The sequence below is a fragment of the Micromesistius poutassou genome (genome assembly GCF_964030765.1).
Source record: "Micromesistius poutassou genome assembly, chromosome: 21".
Classification (NCBI taxonomy): domain Eukaryota; kingdom Metazoa; phylum Chordata; class Actinopteri; order Gadiformes; family Gadidae; genus Micromesistius; species Micromesistius poutassou.
In genome coordinates, this window is record NC_140291.1 from 9040274 (window position 1) to 9059959 (window position 19686).

A 19686-nucleotide genomic window follows, 5' to 3' on the forward strand; every position below is an offset into this window, starting at 1 on the left:
TTTCATTGACTAAAAATGCGTTAGAACACAATACATTCCCGTAGAGTCACAGTACATTTGCCTGTTGAAGCTCAGTGTCCATCCACTTCAATGGGGCTGCATAGAACTTTAGAGCTTTTTTTAGTGCATTGAAAGTCGACAGTCATTGGATAATGCTGCGATTATGTCCCTCCCATGGACGCTCAGCGTCTCGGGGTGAATGGAGGAGTGGGCTGGCCTGGACGCTGGGCTTCTGTGTGATGATTGGAGGGTCTGCGAAAGACTTGAGTTGCCATTTGATTGACAGCGATTTTGAACTATAAAACGTCGCCGGAGCTCTCTTCAGTCCTCAGTCCCATCGCAGATTTTGCAAGCGAGTCGAAAGACAAACTGCAACCTATTTCTTGATATTTGCTTGGCGAAATTGCTAGACAATTTTCATCGTACATTTCATACACTTACACACAATTTCTTGCTTCGGTTTAACATAATCCCCACATTTCCTTGTTCAAGTTTAATATCGTTTTGGTAGTTGGCCATCACTTTGATTCAGGGAGCCTGAGGTCTGAACTTCAAGTCCTGTATTCATATCAGGACTTGCAGGGTGACAGGGGAAAGCTGTGTGATTTCTTGGTGTTCCTTAAAGACATGGAGTTGGACAGTGAAATGCCTCAGCTTTACAAACTGTTCTCATTAGTGGCAACAATTGGAGCTACATCTGCAGGTGTATAAAGGAGCTTCTCCTGTTTAAAGCGGCTCAAGTCCTACACCCATAACACAATGGGCCAAGGCCGTTTAAGCAGCCAAGCTCTGCTGGCCATTGAGAGGACACTGGTCAAGTCACTGGAAAAGACAGCTAGTTGGTATGATAGAGCATTTCCTTGAAAAGGAACATAGAGGATAATTTACATATACATAAATTTACAATTTATATGATGTAGGCCGAAAATGAGCTTCCCCTCTTTGAAAGATGTGCAGCCGCCACTGATACAGACATATTGGGGAGGGCAGGGCTCAAGCTAGAAAAAGCCCCCCCCTCGAACCCTAATGCTGGGTACACACTTTTCTAATTTGTAAAACGTGAGGCCACACACCTAACGATAGATTAATATACATTTAACTGTTTTGGTCGTTTAGTGTGCAGAGCATGCCACACACTAACCGATTCCATTCCATAACCCAGTTCTGATTTTCAAAACAGGAAACTTCACCATTTCTCACAATCAAAATCGTGATTTTAGTGTAAACCAACATGGCGGACGGCAGTCAGGAGAAACTATCTATGCTAGCTTTGGCAATATATTTTTATTTTTTTTGTATTTGTTTTGTATTAATCTATAAGCTGTTCTGTGCTGTTCCTCGACTGTTGTCGGGGTTCACCCACACTACAAGATATCGGATCGGAAATATTGTACGTGTTTAATATTTGCGATCTTGTACCGGGGAGGCCCCTATCGATAAAACACTCAACATATCACTCACTACAGGATAATCTGGCAACCCATGGCTATACTCCGCACAATAACCACTTTGATGTTGCCAAAAAGCAAGACACCACGCAGGACTCAGCACGAGGGCCTATTCGTGCAGGATGTTGTAAATTGTCCATAAACACATTACTGATATGGAACTAATTACGTGAAAGTACTGCTGACCCAGCAATCAAATAAATTATTATAAAATGAACCCAGAATTTGGGCCTTGTATTGTTTAGCACTTTATTACACAATGTATACCTTTTAGTAAGCAGTTATTAAAGACCGGGTAAACCAAATTCAGTATTTTTCTTCTTATCATATTAATTAGGCCTTAAATGTGTCCCTCAAAACATGTAAAAAATATTTTTCCCATTCATCATTTCCTTGAGGAGCTAGGCCTCAGAGAATGTTCTGTGTGCAGGTTTAAAATGGGCGGGTCTACATCGATGACCGCTTTACGTAAAGCGGTCATACTCACATAAACCCGCCCCCTGCTGCCCTCTAGGTATAAATACATTAACCGCGCACTAGCATTCTGTGGTTTCACCCGTCTATGGTTTTACCGCTCACGAGTCTGGTTTGAATTGTCAGTTTGCAGCTAGCTTGCCCGTTATGCCTCTTCAACCTCGTTGGTGCATCTTCCCTGGATGCCACAGTGGGAAACGTAACGTTAACGGTTCGTTTACTTTATTTAAGTTTAAGTTTACCTCTCCGGTGATGGGCGTGGTTTCCTGGCCTGCAGCGCACACGCCCCCACCGTCCTGAGCCAGGGATTACTGCTCATTTTTCATCAACTTTGAAGCATAATTTTATATACTTCGCAATTTTTTTAGTCCTTCAAATTTGGCAGGGTGGTTAATAATATATTTTCCTGTGGTATTATAAACTCAAAACCCATAATTATTCTTGGTTTACCCGGTCTTTAAGCATTACAATTAGCAGCGAGAAAAACTATACATTTTCAGAAACAACATTTGACACCTTTTTTTGCTTCTCTGACATGGTAGACTGGAAAGTGCATTGAGAAAGAGACTGAACTTCATGTTGCATAGGACTGCTGTAATGAAAAAGGGAAGCGCTTCAATGCAAACATTGGCTAGTACTACACTACACTGTTAAAAATTGTGGGGCTTTTTGATTTGTAGGTTTCTCAGCTCTGGGAGAAACAACATCACTGGCTTCCCCATTGTCATTGATTTATACGGAAACTGCCTTGGGTGGTGTATTATTGGTGTATTATTTGACCACTTTTGTCATGAAAACTGCTTACGACGTGTACCGAGCAAATAGCTTTTTAACTTGTAAATGTTGTTATGACTAGATAACGTATCAGGGTATTCATTATCATGACAACACAGTTAATTATGCCAGGATCACCACAAAACCACGTTGCTTATAATTTTTCTGTGTTATTATCTCAGGGGCACAAAATTTCACAGCCACCCAATGAAGCTGCCTTTTTCGGACAGACAACTAGACAACACCCCAGACAAGTAGACAAACCACAGACAAGTAGACAACACCACAGACAACTAGACAACACCACAGACAAGAAGACAACACCACAGACAACACTATAGACAACTAGACAACACCACAGACAACTAGACAACACTACAGTCTAGACAACACCACAAACAACACCACAGACAACACCAAAGACATAGACAACACCACAGACAAGTAGACAACACCACAGACAACTAGACAATACCACAGACAACTAGACAACTTCTTATAGAGAATCTGGCCAGGCGCTATCTTGTAAGAGGGTAGAGGAGGGTAGGGTAGAGGAGGCTGCAGCTTCAATAGTATCTGGGTGGAACAACCTTTAAAACTATATCAGTACTGTTGGACAGAAAGTAGTATTTAGATCTACCCTAAAAACAACTAGGGTCCTAGAAATGTATGTAAATGAATTTCTTCTATGCGTGATTTAGACCACATGACATCCAGGCTAACATCACACCTCAGTGGACAACACATTTCTAGTGCCAACATCAGGCCTGAATAGCTTATTCTTCTACACATAGTGGTCAGCACAACACCCTACACAGGTGTATGGGTTTGAGATAAGTCAGTCCCTATGAGCATGGCCTCTTTGCCATTCCCTCCTGCAGGCCAAGGCATACTGAAGGTTTACCTTGTGAATTAGAACCTGTAGGCGTGGCTTATTTACCACCATGGTGAATGATACAATGAAGTTGTACATTGTCAATAGTTTGACAAAATTTAATATGATGTAGTCGAAGCTGCAGACTTGCAAAACAGAAGTGTTCAAATGAATGAAATAAGTGCCATTTTATGAAATTTTGCTAATATATAATGAGGCAAATAAGCACGATTGGTTTGCTTCAGAATATTTTAATTGGTAATTCAATAGTCATGGGTGAGTTTTGTCCTTGCCATGAATGACATAACGATTCACTCATTGGTGATTTGCTTCCCTGAAATACAACACAAGGTGTATAGATGTAGAGCTGGGTGGGAATACTCGTTCGCTAGGTAGATATTCTAAGCAGTATTTGTATATTATTTTTATTTTGCTGAAAAATATTTCATAGAAAATGTTAAGGTTTTTTTTAACGACCATGCATATTTGGGGGACTGCAGGCAGAAGGCTAGATAACATGTCATCCAAATATCCCAGTGATAAAATATAGAAGAGCGCTAGACATTGAAACACTTCAGTGGAGGTGTTGGCAGCCATCATCAGCCAAACATGGGATTAAGTTTTGGATATTCAAACATCATTTGTATATTCCGTTAGCACTTCGACAGTTTTCTAACAGTGTGAGGAAGACTGATGTGTATCCGAAAGCCACTGACTTTGATATTGTTGTTTTGCGCTATAAAAATAACACATTACCACTTTAGATAACCATCCTAGAAATTATGTATTCGGGCCAGCCCTAATTAGAGCCCTAAGATCTGCATTGTGAATAAAGACTTGTACTGGTTAAACATACACAATTAATAAATGCAACGTTTACTAGTGTGCTTCAGCATGGAGTAAAGCCTAATTTCAAGTCTTGATTCAGTTTTTCTCCCACATATGTACTTCTGCTTTCAGTCCAAACCCCACACAATACAACTTCTCCCAAAGCCTCTTTCAATCATGTACTACATTATGTATCATGTATAGCTACATTCAAATAAATAAGAAATGCTGTGCAAGAACGCAGTAAAAACATATATTACGAAAATATTTATAAATCATTATAAATATACCCCCCCCCCCAACAAAATAAAGGGATATAAAATAAGGATTCTGCTGAGAAATGTTTTGCCATTCCAACATTCTCGCTCATCAAGGCCACTAGTACTTCTAGGCGTACACACACACACACTTTTGCGTGTACACCTAGAAGTACACGCACTGGTACTTTTAGGCGTACACTCACTTGTACTTCTAGGTGTACACACACTGTTCATCAAGTCCACTTGTACTTCTAGGCATACACACACTTGTGCAGCTTGAGGTTGCGCTGGTCAGAGTACCTCTTGCCGCATTTGTCGCAGATGTATTGCTTCCCGCCGGCGTGTACGTGGCGCTTGTGAGTGCGCAGGTGGCTGCCCTGGCTGAAGGTCTTGCCACAGATCTCGCAGCTGTACGGCTTCTCTCCCGTGTGCACGCGCATATGCAGCTTGAGGCTGTTGGCGTTGTTGAAGCGCTTTTCGCAGAGGTGGCAGGGAAAGGGCCGCTCCTCAGAGTGAGTGCGCCCATGGGAGATCAGGCTGCTCTGCTGGCTGAAACTCTTGCCACACTCCTTGCACTCAAAGGGCCGCTCACCTGTGTGTATGCGCTGGTGGATCTTCAGGTTCACCGACTGGCGGAAGGTCTTGCCGCACAGGTCGCAGCCGAACGGACGCAGGCCCGTGTGGATACGCTGGTGGTTCTTGAGGTTGACGGCGTGGCGGAAGCTCTTGGCGCACTGTGCGCACTTAAATGGCTTCTGTCCCGTGTGGATGAGCTGGTGGTTCTTGAGCGTTACTGAGCGTGTGAAGCCCTTGCCGCACAGCGAGCAGGTGAAGATCTTCTGCCCCGTGTGGATTTGCGCATGACGCGTCAGGTTCTGCGCCAGGTTGAAGCTGCGGCCGCACAGGGGGCAGCTGTACGGCCTCTGGCCCGTGTGGATGATGGAGTGGGTCTTGAGGTGCGCCTGCTTGCCGAAGCACTTGCCGCACTGTGGGCACTCAAAGGGCTTTTCGCCAGTGTGTGTGCGGATGTGGTCCTGGAGGCTCTGCTTGTGCGCAAAGCCCTTGGCGCAGATGACGCAGGTGAAGGGCCGCTCCCCCGTGTGGATGCGGGAGTGGGCCTTGAGGTTGCTCTGCGTGGAGAAGTTCTTGCCGCACTCTGTGCAGACGAAGCTCTTCCTGCCCGAGGAGGAGGAGGAGGTGGGCCTGGAGTCCAGGGGGTCTGTCTGCTGCGACTCGTCTGACTTCTTCTCCGCCTGCCCCAGCTCAGACACTGGCAGCGTGAGGTCCATGGTTGGGGAGTCAGGGGGTGCCGTGGCGACAAAGGCCTCGGCTGCAGCTCCTTGGGGAGGGAAACGGCTCAGTTTTATTTAACTGACCTCACAGAGAAACGTGGAATCCAATACAAATGTTTATACAGGCTAAGAGTTTGATGAAAGACATAAAGCAACATTGAAGATGATACAATCCACTAAAGGGTTGGGACTTCCAAACGGGAGTACATAAAATGGCTTCTTTAGAGATTAGTATTAATTATCTGCGGGATAAGATAACAAGATACGACTAGTTGATGAAACTGATGAAACTTACGCTCAACGATGGCGCCCAGGTCGATGGCGCCGTGTTCATCTTTGATGCTGATGGCGAGGACGAACGGGGTCTCAGGCTGGTTTGCGTCCTCGATTAAGTGCACCGACTGAATGAGTAGAAGCGGGCGTCAAAGCATTCCAACAGGCTATGATGAGTCATGGTTACCAAAAACACAGAAGAGACCATGTAGATTTGTAACTAGGAAACTATTCTACACTAGAGCAGCACCATCACAAGGTATTTTTTAAATGGATTCTAGGTAGAATGGACATCTGAGTCTCTCACCAGCTAAAAGACTCAAGACTCACTTGTTCAGAGTACACCTAGACTGCATAGCCACCCCCTCCCACCCCTCCTACGCACTTACTGCATGTTGTACTTCCTGGCATTTAGTGGACACACCTATTGTATGTTGTACTTGTAGTTATACTACTCAGTTGTGTAGCATCTTATCCTAGCTATCTCTGTTGTATACAGGGAAACGGTTAACCTAGTGATTGTTAGTGCTTTGCACTTGGTTCTCTGAACATCCTTACTGTACCGATAGAGGTATATTGTTGTTTCTCTTTCTTCTGACAAATGTACTTATTGTAAGTCGCTTTTGATAAAAGCGTCTGCTAAATGCCCTGAATGTAAATGTAAATCTGATGTTCTACATCACAGACTTCAACAGGAAACTAAGATGATCATTTAAGGTTAAGGATAAGTGTATTGGTCCTCAGTGATTACCTGGATGCATTGGTCTTTCTCTGCAGTCTTTGCAGTTCCTCCATAAGAATGCTCTGCCTCTGTGTGTGTGATCAGGAAGGGTTGTGATTTGATTAGTGTTTACAATTTATATTTGATTTATCAGACCATATTGACCCATCACAGATATATTAGTATCGGCTTAAGCGTTTTCCAATATAAAAACCGGAATCTGCCACTTTTCCACCGCCAGTACCAGCTCGACTCGACTCGCCACGCCTTTTTTGCGTTTCCATTGGCAAAAAAAGTACCCGGTACCTAGTACCGGGCCATATGATATATGATATAATATGATATAATATGTTATTATGAGATCACTATAGAGTGGTTTGATATAGGAGGAGTATATGACCTTAGCTGTTATTATGAGATCACTTTAGACTTGTTTGATGTAGAAGGAGGAGCGTGAATAGTTTGTCCATGAGAAAATTGACATCAAAGCGCTGGCGGTAGAAAGAAAATTATATTATATAATATATAATATATATATATAATATATTTATATAATATATAATATATTATATAAAATTATAAAAGCTTAAATCAAGTGATCTGATTGGTTCCTAACTGTTGTATAATGAGCGTATACACACAGCTATGATGCCCATTCAGTTTACGGAGTTCCGTATCACTCCGCGCCTAACTTGAACTGTTGTTTATTTATATATAAAAGCAATAGCATAGTTTACTGAAGCCTAAAAATATGTTGATTGATGGAGAGGGTGGAAATGTTGTAAAGCAATAGGCACGCAGTGAGCGAACTGCTTGATAGTAGGCTAAATTGCCGGCGAACCAAGCTACCGTCTCTAGCCTTCTCTCTGAAGGACGCTACAGTGTGTTGCATAGCAACCGCCGCGCACTTTGCAGGCAGCCAGGAGGGCCTACATTTTTTTCTTTCAAAAAATTTAATTGAGGGTGTCCATGACTTTCATTTCGCCATACTTACGTAACCGTTTTATAAAAGCAATATATCACTTCAGTCAGTGATCTATTGCTTAAATAACCACATTTACGATACTAACAATTTATAATTGACGTGAAAAAGGACATGCCGATACTGCGATAAAGGGGGAAAAAGTATTTACCTGTATAAACTGTACATTTATAATAGCTGACAAGCCATTATTGACTGTGTTGTTATTTTAGCCGTTACACAAGAATACAAATAAGACCTTAATGTCTGAACAACAAGATCCTGTCTTCTGTCAATCGGTTTCTAGAGGTTCAACAGTGTGTGAAGTAAATGGCATGTGGAAAAAATGCAGGGTGTACCTACCGACTCCTCCGTCTGACAGGATGTTCAGAACACTCGTCTGGGGCCGCTTCCTCCCTCGGGATGTCTTAAAAGACCTCTGCTCAAACTCCATCAAGAACTTGGTGTCCTCTACTATCTTCATAATCTTACCCATTGCCTCGTTGCCCAGAGTTTCCATAATAGCCGCGAAATTAGACTGAAAAAAAAAGTTAAACATATGGAATGAATTCCTGACAGAAAACATTGTGTTATACAGACATATTTACTAATGTACACATGTAATAATGACATTTAATAGTATATAGTATAATAGTTTCTTTCTGGTAGGCCGGACCACTTTTTTGAAGAAATATGCCAATTGTGACCAATCTGAATAAATCAGTATCTGCTTGGATAACTGACAGTCTTATATGATATGAAATAATTTACATTTACGTTTAGCAGACACTTTTATCCAAAGCGACTTACAATAAGTACATTTATCATAAGAAGTGAAACAATAAAATGCCGTCGGTACAGTAAAGATGTTCATAGAACCAAGTGTGAGTACTAACAATCGCCAGGTTAACCTCATTCCCCGTATACAGCAGTGATAGCTAGCTACTGCAGATGCTACACAACATGCATACACAACACAATGAAGTACATGCTACACAATTAAGTACAGTGAATGAATACAACCTGCATTAAGTGCGTTCATCAAGTGCCAGGACGTACAACAAACAATAGTGCAATAGACAAATAAGGGACTGAATGGCTATGTAGAGTCTAGGTGAACTCTGAACAGGTGGGTTTTGAGTCGTTTGCAGAAGCTGGTGAGTGACTCTGCGGTCCTGACATCAGCAAGGAGCTCGTTCCACCACTGTGGTCCCAAGATAGAGAAGAGTTGTGATTTAGCTGATCGACCTTTGGTTGCTCTTAGTGATGGCGGTACCAGACGTCCAGCTGAGGTAGTTGAGCAGAGGGATCGAGCTGGAGTGTGTGGTTTGACCAAGGCTTGGAGGTAGGCAGGGGCAGTTCCATCGACTGCCTTGTACGCCAGTACCATCATCTTAAATCTGATGCGGGCTACTAGAGGGAGCCAGTGGAGGTGGCGGAAGAGGGGAGTCACGTGGGAGAATTTAGGTAGGTTGAACACGAGGCACGCTGCCGCATTCTGGATACGCTGCAACGGTTTAAAAGCAGAGACCGGGAGTCCAGCTAGGAGCGAGTTACGGTAGTCCAGGCGGGAGATGACCAGCGCTTGGACTAGAAGCTGAGCTGCTTCCCTTGTGAGGAAGGGCCGTATCCTGCGGATGTTGTAAAGTGCAAATCTGCAGGATCGGGCCACTGTGGTGATGTTGGCGGTGCAACATAGCTGGTTGTCTAGTACCACACCAAGGTTTCTGGCAGTTGGAGACGGAGATACAGTGATGTTCTCGACAGTGACCAGTAAGTCCAAGTGAGGGCAATCTCTCCCCGATATTAGGAGGAGCTCAGTCTTGTTGAGGTTAAGCCTCAGGTGATGAGCGGTCGTCCAAGTGCTGACGTCTGCCAGACATTCAGATATGCGCGTTGCAATCAGGGCTTTGTCAGAGGGGGGGAATGAGAGGAATAGCTGGGTGTTGTCGGCATAGCAGTGATATGAGAAACCGTGTGATAGAGATCTGGTATAGAGGGAGAACAGAAGGGGCCCCAGTACAGAGCCTTGAGGGACACCAGTGTCAAGTGTGCAAGGTTTGGACAGGGAGCCATTCCATGTGACCTGATAGGTGTGATTCGACAGGTAAGATGTGAACCAGGATAGGGCCGATTCAGCAATACCAAGTTCGGCAAGAGTGGCAAGGAGGAGCTGGTGGTTCATCGTGTCAAATGCTGCGGACAGGTCGAGGAGAATGAGAACCGATGAGAGGGACGAGGCTCTGGCAGCATGGAGGGACTCAGTCACTGCGAGGAGAGCCGTCTCAGTGGAGTGTGCCTTCTTGAAGCCTGACCGGTGAGGGTCAAGCAAGTTGTTACGTGAGAGATAAGAGTACAGTTGGTTAGAGATGGCACGTTGATGGCAAGTGTTTTAGAGAGGAATGAAAGAAGAGATACTGGTCTGTCAGTGGGGATTTGTATGGTTCAAGAAGTCACTCATGAGCCAAAGCAAAACATCAAACAAAAAAATACAAAATTCAAAAGACAAGCGATTACAAGCTGAAGTATTTCTTCTTTACAGCGCACCAATGCTAGCAGGAGAATGGAAGCTCAATAATACCATTTGGATGTGATTCTCTGCCTGGAGTTTGTCTGTAGAGTCGGGGTCCTCCGGGCCCCCCCAGGTGCTGTGGCAGCGGGAGGCGGACCAGGAGCGGCTCTCCGCCAGCCTGTGGATAAAAACCCACACTCCCACACTTACGACAGGTCAAGAAGGACTAGGTTTGAAAGATTAAGGCTTTATTACCATTACCACTATTATCCTCCTCTCAAGGTGACGTGAGCCAGACGTCCCTTTCAGGGGCTACCTATAAATACATTCAGTCAACGAGGTAACCAGGGTTCACCTTTTGAAAGGCAAATGGTGTGAATGAGAGACACATGTAAATGTCCCTCATGATGTAGGCTTTTGTTGACCTTTCCTTCAAACGTTAACTTTATTGTAACAATATTAACCTTAATATCTACGTGAACTAGACTGATGTCATTGACCACAGAGGGATAACTGTCTCAGTGGTCACCCAACGGCCTGCTCTGATCCAAGGGCCCCCTAGCAGAGGACTACCAGGAGGTGTTGTGAATGACAGAGGGAATCCTTTGGAACAGGGCCATTTGCTAACTCAGCTTCTTTCCACACTGGTGTCAAACATGAGGGCCAGATGTTCCTCTTAGTTGATGGGTTACTCTAGATGTTCCCATGGTTCCTTTAAGCCTCAATCATGTTCTCCATACCCGCAGAGCGCCGCCACCGCCGCGCGCACCAGGCTCTCCATCACGGCCGCGAGCCTTGTCTGCAGCGACACACAGTTCGACATTCTTGGTTGTTTTCTTCTCTTTCTAGAACCGGGAGTTACACTATATTCTCGAAGACGACTCGTAGATGATCATTGGATGATATATAAACAGTCCGCTAGTGGCGATACGCGCGATGTACAACGCGCTCCACCGTTCTGTCAACAAAATAAACTATTACTACATGCACTGGAGCCGCCATTTCCGGAATTATTTCCTTACATGGTCTGTTTTACTTCCGGGTGAATACTAATACATTGTATAATCCATGAGAAATTCAGCAAACAACGGTTTATAACAGAAACATGTTTTGCATAAAAATGTCACGATTTTCAATTTAAAATCCACGAAAAATAAAATAATATATTTATGTCGAGGTTGCAGTAAAAAAGAACGGACGCGGCGCCTGTCGAGTCACGCATCGTCGCGGCGTCCTGACGTCACTGCAGCGTTGACCCAGCAGCTGTCGCCGCCGGCTTATCGTCCATCACAGTCTATACTGAACCACTGGTACATAATACGGTTTATGGGTGTCGTTTGCCGACGTTAATCGACCATTACTTTTTTGACCAGCAGCTTTGAAGAGTGCCGCTGTATACAGTTATAACGTGACGCTAAGCTACCGCTAACTGTCAGCCCGGACCATGGACCAGAACAGCAGCCCATCGTTCCCAGTTCAGCTGTACGTCTACGACATCTCCAGAGGCATGGCGAGACAGCTCAGCCCCATGATGCTGGGTCAGTCACTCATTCTCTAATGGTTATACTGGTTATCCAGCGGTGGTTATACTGGTACCTCATCATCTACTGGTTACCAGCGGTGGTTGTACTGGTGATATGTGTAACTCATCATCTATACTGGTTAACAAGCTACTGGTTATACTGGGGATATGTGTAACTCATCATCTCTATTGGTTAACAAGCTACTGGATATACTGGTAATATCATCATCTGTTTGTGTGTGTGTATGTGTCACTCATCATCTCTACTGTTTAACCAGTGGTGGTTGTACTGGTGATATGTGATACTACTGGTTAACCAGTGGGAGTTATACTCGAGATGTGTAACTCCTCATCTACCAGTTCTACTGGTTGACTGGTTTTAGGGTGCACTGTCCTCAATCTGCTTTGTTCCATTTCCTTACAGGTAAGCAGCTGGATGGGATATGGTGAGTAACGGTATAACGCCTCTATCAACTCTGCAGTGTAACCCCATGAGGTTGTATTTTAAGTTATGTGTTGCCCATCTCTGTACAGGCACACGGCCGTCGTGGTCCATGGGGAAGAGTTCTTCTACGGTGGGCTGGGAATTTCAAACTGTCCCCCGGTGAGAAAGACGGCAGCGTCTCTTTTCATGACACTTTGACTCTTTATTCATGGGCCAAGTTTCCTTCTTTCAGGTAGTGAGTGCCACCTCGAGGAGCAGGGAAATCTATTGAGAGCACCTTATTTTATCAATTAAAATATTGATATATTTGGGGTGATATTTCCTCTTCAGGAATAAATAAAAAATGCAAAATAAATTCAAAGAATAAATAATAATTATTATTATATTGATATTTGGCGCATGTGTATAGATTCTCGTATCGCACGAAGAAGGGCACAATATATCACTGTATTGATATTTTGTCCCACCCCTAACATGTTACACGTGTCTATGTGTTCTAGGGTGGGACTGAGCTGGGACAGCCTAACTCCATCGTGGACCTGGGGGTGACCGAAGTCACTGGAGAGATCTTTATGCAGTATCTTGCCTCGCTGGGAGAGTCCACATACAGGTGAGCAGATAACATGATGTACTGCTATTAGGGCTGCCCCCGACAAAAGATTTTGCTAGTCGACTAGTAGTCGTTACTACAAGCCATTAGTCGACTAATCGTCGCACGTTTACGATATAATATATATATATATTTTTTTTTTTTTAAATTTGGGGCTAGGGTCAGAAAATGGTTTGAGTTCCAGGGCTGAGAAAGAATGTAATAAGTAATTGTTTAACCCAGAGCCCTTCAGCTGGGAGCTACCACCCTAACCACTAGACTATTGGGATTTGAACCCAGATCCCTTCAGCTGGGAGCTACCACCCTCACCACTAGACTATTTTGCCATGTCTTCTGTAGCTCTGTCTTATGTGAGTCTTATCTGTCTTATCAGTCTCGCCTGCTGGACCCTTTTTTTTAACGTCTTTATGTTCCTTAGATACGGGTTGGACACACTGTTAATGATCTCAATAATGTTGTATATATTATTACATTTCTTTCTGCATTTACATATTGTGTATATGGATGTTTGTTAATATATATTTTTAATTGTTATGACTATCCTGCCAGCCTGACTGCTCTGTGACACACGCACGTTTGTGTCCCTTTTTGTCTCATGTGTGGCGGTACAGAGGCGAGACGTACCACTTGTTTGAGCACAACTGCAACACCTTCAGCAACGAGGTGGCCCAGTTCCTCACAGGCAGCAGGATCCCAGAGTACATCACAGACCTGCCCTCCGAAGTGCTCTCCACGTGAGTCTGTCTGAGTCAATTCATCATCACTGCAATCAAGCTTTTTTTTTCCAATTGGCTCCGCTTGGATAACTGCAGATTTTGATTCTGATGTTATTTAGAAAATTCGCTGTGCGTTTCTATATTAGGGGTGGGAATCACAGGGTACCTCACGATACGATACATATGCAAAAGAAATTCTTTAAAAAATTAATTGTTTTTAAACTGTGAGGGACATTTACCAGCACATTTTAAATAAGTTCCCACCACTAGCTTAACAGCAATGTCACACTATCTTTGTACTATCAAAATCATATTGCCTGCCCGTTATTTCAAGCTACCTTGACTGAAGAAGCTTATGTGTTTAATATTTGAATTCATGATCAACTCATTTATAGTAGGGTAGACAATTTATTTTTTGTAGCAGGCTGTTGTAAATCAGCTTAATTTTATTTGACTTGACAAGCTATGATATTTAATGGCTACTAGTAGACTATGAAACAAAGGCTTATTTATTGAGGCTACTGTGAACCATATACTGTGAGCTGCTACGGTGGTAACACTGGGAAAGCTATTTTTGTTTTACTTGAAGTAGCTTGTGGCAAGATGTTTTATTCTGTTAAAATATTTAATAATTTGGCAAATCAAATGCTAGATTGTTGCATATAATCATTGTAGCACATTTTGATGAAGCAGCTCAGCTTCACTGCCTAGTCTGTGAATTCAAGCTTACCTGAGCAGGGACTCAAGTAAGGGCTCAATGTGTCAGAACACTGGATCTGAGCCTCGTCATCATCTCATTGTCTCTCTGTCTCTCTCTTTCTTTCTCTTTCGTTCTTTCTCTCTGTCTGTCTCTGTCTCTCTGATTCTGGCGTTCTGTCTGTCTCTCTGTCTCTCTCTTTCTGTCTCTGTTGTTCTCTCTCTGTCTATGTCTGTCTATATCGCTCTCTCTCTGTCGCTGTTTCTCTGTCTCCATGTCTCTCTGTATCTGTCTGTGTCTCTAGGCCCTTTGGTCAGGTTCTGCGTCCTATCCTGGAGTCCATGACTGTCTCACCTTCGGGAGCAAACTCCTTCAACAACAGCCAGCGATAAAGTAACAAGTCCTACTAACTAACTAACTACTCAAAGGGTTGGACCAACTGGAACTGAAATTTATGCAAGCAACTGTGTGGGTTCTTGGCTGTGATTGGTCTTTATCAGTGTCAGTGACCAGTTCTGTTATATCTCTAAGGTAATCAGTCATTGGAGGATTGGGGTGATGTTTGTATCAGATGGATGAATAGTTACATTACAATGATAGTGTATTACTTGGGATTTGGTAAAGTTAGCTTGGATTCTAAAAGGCTACACATTCACAAGCTCACACACCAAAGAGCAAACGAACAACAGATAACTGAGGACCATTATTTAGCTCACCATTATCAACTTCAACCTATGTATGTGGTTTCTTTATGCTGACAAATATTATAGATTTACCTCTCTAGTGCTGCAACCTTGTCATATAACTCTTGACTAACAATACACCAGCAGAGCCTGTCCGACCCCGAGACACGTCCTCAGCCATCGGGTGACCCTCACCATACTTGGTGACGCTCTCTGTCATTTTGAAGTTCTGGAACTTGAACTTTTATATGAGAATGTTTTCTAACTTGATGGATGCAGAACTACCTTGCCCATCAAAATTTAAATGGGCTCGATGCAATTCAACTTCATCAAACCTTTTGGGATTTCGTCCACTGATAATTTTGTACAAATAGTAATTTAGTCTTATTTTTTCCCATCGTGAGTCTTAATAATCTATATTCTTTCTGATAGTTCCTGTTTATCATCTGATTGAATTAATGTGTCATTAATATCAGGATTTTATTTTTGGGTCTTTTCTGTTAATTGTTTATGCCAATGGCTATCTGACGCTCCAATACTAAGAGATGGAGGGAGGGAGGGATGTGAGATCTTGCCATTGGACAACCTTCTTCATGGCATTTGAAATTGTTGGTTGTGTTTTGACCTTTAAGTGGTGCTGGTTGAAATTGCACCAATGGGACACATTGACCACTCCTATTAGCAAAGCTCAGGAACCGCCTTAACCACTGCATCCATCCCGTATCCTGAGAAGTATTAAAATTAATATTATGGGATAGCCTTTGGTACTATTGGTTTTGTTTTGCATGTGAATCACATAGACATGTTTATATGTTAACCAAACAGCCATTCACTGTCCTGAACCTTAATATTAAACCTATGTGGCCATCAGCTGCTCAAATGCATTGTTGTTTTCAAGCCACCACTATATCTATTTATTACAATTTCTGATTTCTGTTTACCAGTTTTAATATCTACCCTGTCTTTCTTATTAATTATAGTGTGTGTGTGTGTGTGTTATTGCTCTGGTGTAATCAAGCAAATGTTTAAGGGTCTGATCTGATCTGTTATTTATAGTTATTGTATTAAAAGACCCTTGATCGGGCTTGATGCAATGCTGCTATAGTCTTTATTTCATGTTCATTAAAACATTGGTTAAATGTTCTATGATTGTTTTAGTTGGTATGATAATTGTCTTAACTGTGCAGCTATTTTAACAGGCAGTACTCTGAATAGTAGGAAGTCTCCATAATCATTTGTTTGTCAGTACTATAGTACTTTAACAGTACAATAATACTACTATAGTAGTATGAAAAAAAACTTCCAAAAGTTGTGTAAGTATTATAATTATCCACAAGATGGTGCAAGAAATCTACTACAGCCAATCAGATGTGTTTTTGCTGCTAAAGGATAAAAGTCAGATGTACAGGTGAAACTCAAAAATTAGAATATCGTGCAAAAGTTAATTTATTAGAGTAATTCAACTTAAAAGGTGAAACTAATATATAATATAGGCACATTACATGTAAAGTGAGATATTTCAAGCCCTTGTTATAATTTTGATGATTATGGCTTACAGCTTATGTAACCCAAATTCAAAATCTCTCATACAGAAATGTCGGCCCTCTGAAAAGTATAATCATGCATATGTACTCAGTACTTGGTTTGGGCCCCTTTTGCATGAATTACTGCCTCAATGTGGCGTGGCATGGATGCTATCAGCCTGTGGCACTGCTGAGGCATTATGGAAGACTAGGATGCTTCAACAGCGGCCTTCAGCTCTTCTGCATTGTTCGGTCTCATGTCTCATCTTTCTCTTGGCAATGCCCCATAGGTTCTTTATGAGGTTCAGGTCAGGCAAGTTTGCTAGCCAATCAAGCACAGTAATCCCATGGTCATTGAACCAGGTTTTGGTACTATTGGCAGTGTGGGCAGGTGCCAAGTCCTGCTGGAAAATGAAATCAGCATCTCCATAAAGCTTGTTTGCTGAAAGAAGCATGAAGTGCTCTAAAATGTCCTGGTAGACGGTTGCGTTGACTCTAGACACAGTGGACCAACACCAGCAGATGACGTGGCTCCCCAAATCATCATGGCTGTGGAAACTTAACACTGGACACTTCACAAGCATCTTGGATTGTGTGCCTCTCTATTCTTAACCCTCCTAACCCTCCAGACTCCAGGACCTCGGTTTCCAAATGAGATGCAACATTTTCTCTCATCAGAAAAGAGGACATTGGACCACTGAGTAATAGACCAGTAAGACTCTTCTGATGTTGTTAGTTGTTCAGGAGTGGCTTTACAAGAGGAATACGACATTTGAATCCCATGTCCACTTTTTTTGTAGCTTTTAGGCTTTATTATAGAGTGAGATAGAGAGGAAGGTATGGGAAATAGGGGGGAGGACATGCAGCAAATTACCACAGGCAGGATTTGAACCCGGGTCGCTGCGTTCAGGACTGAGCTTATATGGTACGCGCTCTACCTGGTGAGCCACGGGGGTGCCCCGCTCCCCCACTTTTGAATGGCCTTTTCCTGACTATCCTCTCCAGGCTGCAGTCGTCTCTGCTGCTTGTGCACCTTTTTCTTCCACACACGTTTCCCTTCCACTTAACTTTCTATTAATGTGTTTTTATACAGCACTTTGAGAACATCCAACTTATTTTGCAATTACCTTTTGAGGTGTCAATGATGGTTTTCTGCACAACTGTCAGGTCAGTAGTCTTCCCCATGATTGTGAATTCTACTGAACCAGACTGAGGGCCTCTACGGATTCTGTTTTTTGCTTAGGAAAATTCAAAAAATGCTTAGGAAAGGTGTCTCGATGCTACCTTTAACCCAACTTTAGCGTAGGTTACTCCTGACCAACCTTTAAGAAAGGAAAGGAAATATTTTTAACACTTTACGGAGGCAATATTTAAAGCAACAGGCCACCATCGAAGTTTACCGACTCTACACGAAGATGCATGAGAGATGCGGTAAAGCAGTAGAAGAGAAGAAAAGAAAATGCCAACTTCACTTTTAAGATCAACATCAACATAAGTTTAGACTCTTTTTTTTCACATGTGAATTGGGATTCAAGTGGCATAAAATATTTTTGTTGGCCAAGTCGACCTAAGTGATTCTCACTGACAACCTGATTGAAATCAATGACAAGAACGCATTGATCGAAATAGTGCTTTTTGAAGTCCATCTTTGGAAAATTGTAGATTCACACGACTTACCTCAGCAATACCGGTACTCGCCGTTGCGCAATGACGCCGGTTAGGAAAAGTGTCTTTTTGATCAGTGCTGTCTTTTCCTACGTTCGAAAAGAAGCACCTTTTCATCTCGCCTTGACCCGATGACGTTTTTCTTTTTACAAAGATTCAGGAGGTGGCATAAAGGTTAGGAAATTTGACTTTCCAAATTGGGCCTGAGGGACCATTTAAGGAAACCTTTGCAGGTGTTTTGGATTAATTAGCTGATTAGAGTGTGACAAATTTTGGCCTTCAATATTGAACCTTTTTACAATATTCACATTTTCTGGGATTTAGAAGTTGGGGTTTTCATGAGCTGTAAGCCATAATCAACATTATAACAAATAAAGGCTTGAAATATCTAACTTTGCATCTAATGAGTCTATATAATTCATTAGTTTCACCTTTTAAGTTGAATTACTGAAATAAATTAACATGACATGACATGAAGTTCATATTTGCCTTCTTAATCAAAAATGGTGTAATGTTTTAGTTTTCACATTAAGAAGAGCCTGGTTATGGTTTCACAGTCTTTAATATTTAATCTTTTCCAAACAATCCTCAATAAATAGCATTTCAGGGTACAAATAAACTTTTCAGTAATATATATATATATATATATATAAAAAGTCTGCTTCACAGGTCTTATATATATATATATAATATATTTTTCTATATATATATATGTATATATATAGTAAATCACACCCTTACATCGACTCAACACTTCTCACCACTCCTAATGTTCTCCAAGGGTTCAATATCGCTTTTAAAATTGTTGCAAAATGGGTGACATTAATTTTTAATTGTGCAAAACTTGTAGGATAAGCATAAACAGTGCACGTCCACCAGAGTTAAAACAAAAAATATATTTTGTCATATCAGTCTCAACCAATAACTGTACAATAGCTATATTGTTTCTCTTTCTTCTGACAATGTACTTATTGTAAGTCACTTTGGATAAAAGCGTCTGCTAAATGCCCTGAAACTAAATCAAAGGATTTGAAGATGAGGTTCACTGAGATATTACATTTTTTTATTTAGTCTGTCAAACTATAGGGCAAAGTTTACAAGTAAGATAGCGATAATGTTTACAATTGAAAAAGCCCTTCTCTCGCTCGTCCATTCCGGGACACGGTGCTACATGGCTCCCTAGAAGAGGCTCTCTATGTAGATATAAATGACTCTTCTCAATTAATGAAAGCACAACCATTCATATTTCCATGGGATTATATCCTTATTAAAACATATTTATGAATATAAGGTTCAATTTGTGGCAGTCCGTTCTGCTAGATGGCACTCAATTCTACAAACAGCAGCTGTCAAAACAAGTTCAACCTCTTGTCTTAACCATATCGTGCTTTAAGTCTGCCTGTTTTAC

The 19686-nt window shown here is 42.2% G+C and overlaps 2 protein-coding genes across 2 annotated transcripts; one reads left to right on the forward strand and one right to left on the reverse strand.

The window, feature by feature from the left end:
• Nucleotides 1-115: 115 nt before the first annotated feature.
• LOC311366591 (uncharacterized protein) lies at nucleotides 116-11284 on the reverse strand. The gene is made up of 6 exons (XM_084485375.1): nucleotides 11158-11284; nucleotides 10487-10595; nucleotides 8269-8443; nucleotides 6975-7033; nucleotides 6246-6351; nucleotides 116-5997 (listed from the first exon to the last, which is right to left on the reverse strand). Exons 1-6 carry the CDS (start codon nucleotides 11238-11240, stop codon nucleotides 4910-4912), a joined length of 1620 nt encoding a protein of 539 aa, XP_084341501.1. The 5' UTR covers nucleotides 11241-11284; the 3' UTR covers nucleotides 116-4909.
• LOC311366594 (desumoylating isopeptidase 1-like) lies at nucleotides 10464-16147 on the forward strand. The gene is made up of 7 exons (XM_084485377.1): nucleotides 10464-10647; nucleotides 11794-11955; nucleotides 12364-12385; nucleotides 12474-12543; nucleotides 12885-12994; nucleotides 13606-13728; nucleotides 14712-16147. The coding sequence occupies exons 2-7, from the start codon at nucleotides 11862-11864 to the stop codon at nucleotides 14797-14799; spliced, it is 507 nt and encodes a 168-aa protein (XP_084341503.1). The 5' UTR covers nucleotides 10464-10647; nucleotides 11794-11861; the 3' UTR covers nucleotides 14800-16147.
• Nucleotides 16148-19686: the final 3539 nt, after the last annotated feature.

Coding starts and splice junctions, on each gene's coding strand:
- LOC311366591 (XM_084485375.1), bottom strand. CDS start 11,240: ATGTCGAACTGTGTGTCGCTGCAGACAAGGCTCGCGGCCGTGATGGAG. Junction 6,352..6,974: donor AGAAAGACCAATGCATCCAG/GTAATCACTGAG, acceptor CTACTCATTCAG/TCGGTGCACTTAATCGAGGA. Junction 5,998..6,245: donor CCTGGGCGCCATCGTTGAGC/GTAAGTTTCATC, acceptor TCCCTCCCCAAG/GAGCTGCAGCCGAGGCCTTT.
- LOC311366594 (XM_084485377.1), top strand. CDS start 11,862: ATGGACCAGAACAGCAGCCCATCGTTCCCAGTTCAGCTGTACGTCTAC. Junction 12,544..12,884: donor GAATTTCAAACTGTCCCCCG/GTGAGAAAGACG, acceptor TATGTGTTCTAG/GGTGGGACTGAGCTGGGACA. Junction 12,995..13,605: donor CTGGGAGAGTCCACATACAG/GTGAGCAGATAA, acceptor GTGGCGGTACAG/AGGCGAGACGTACCACTTGT.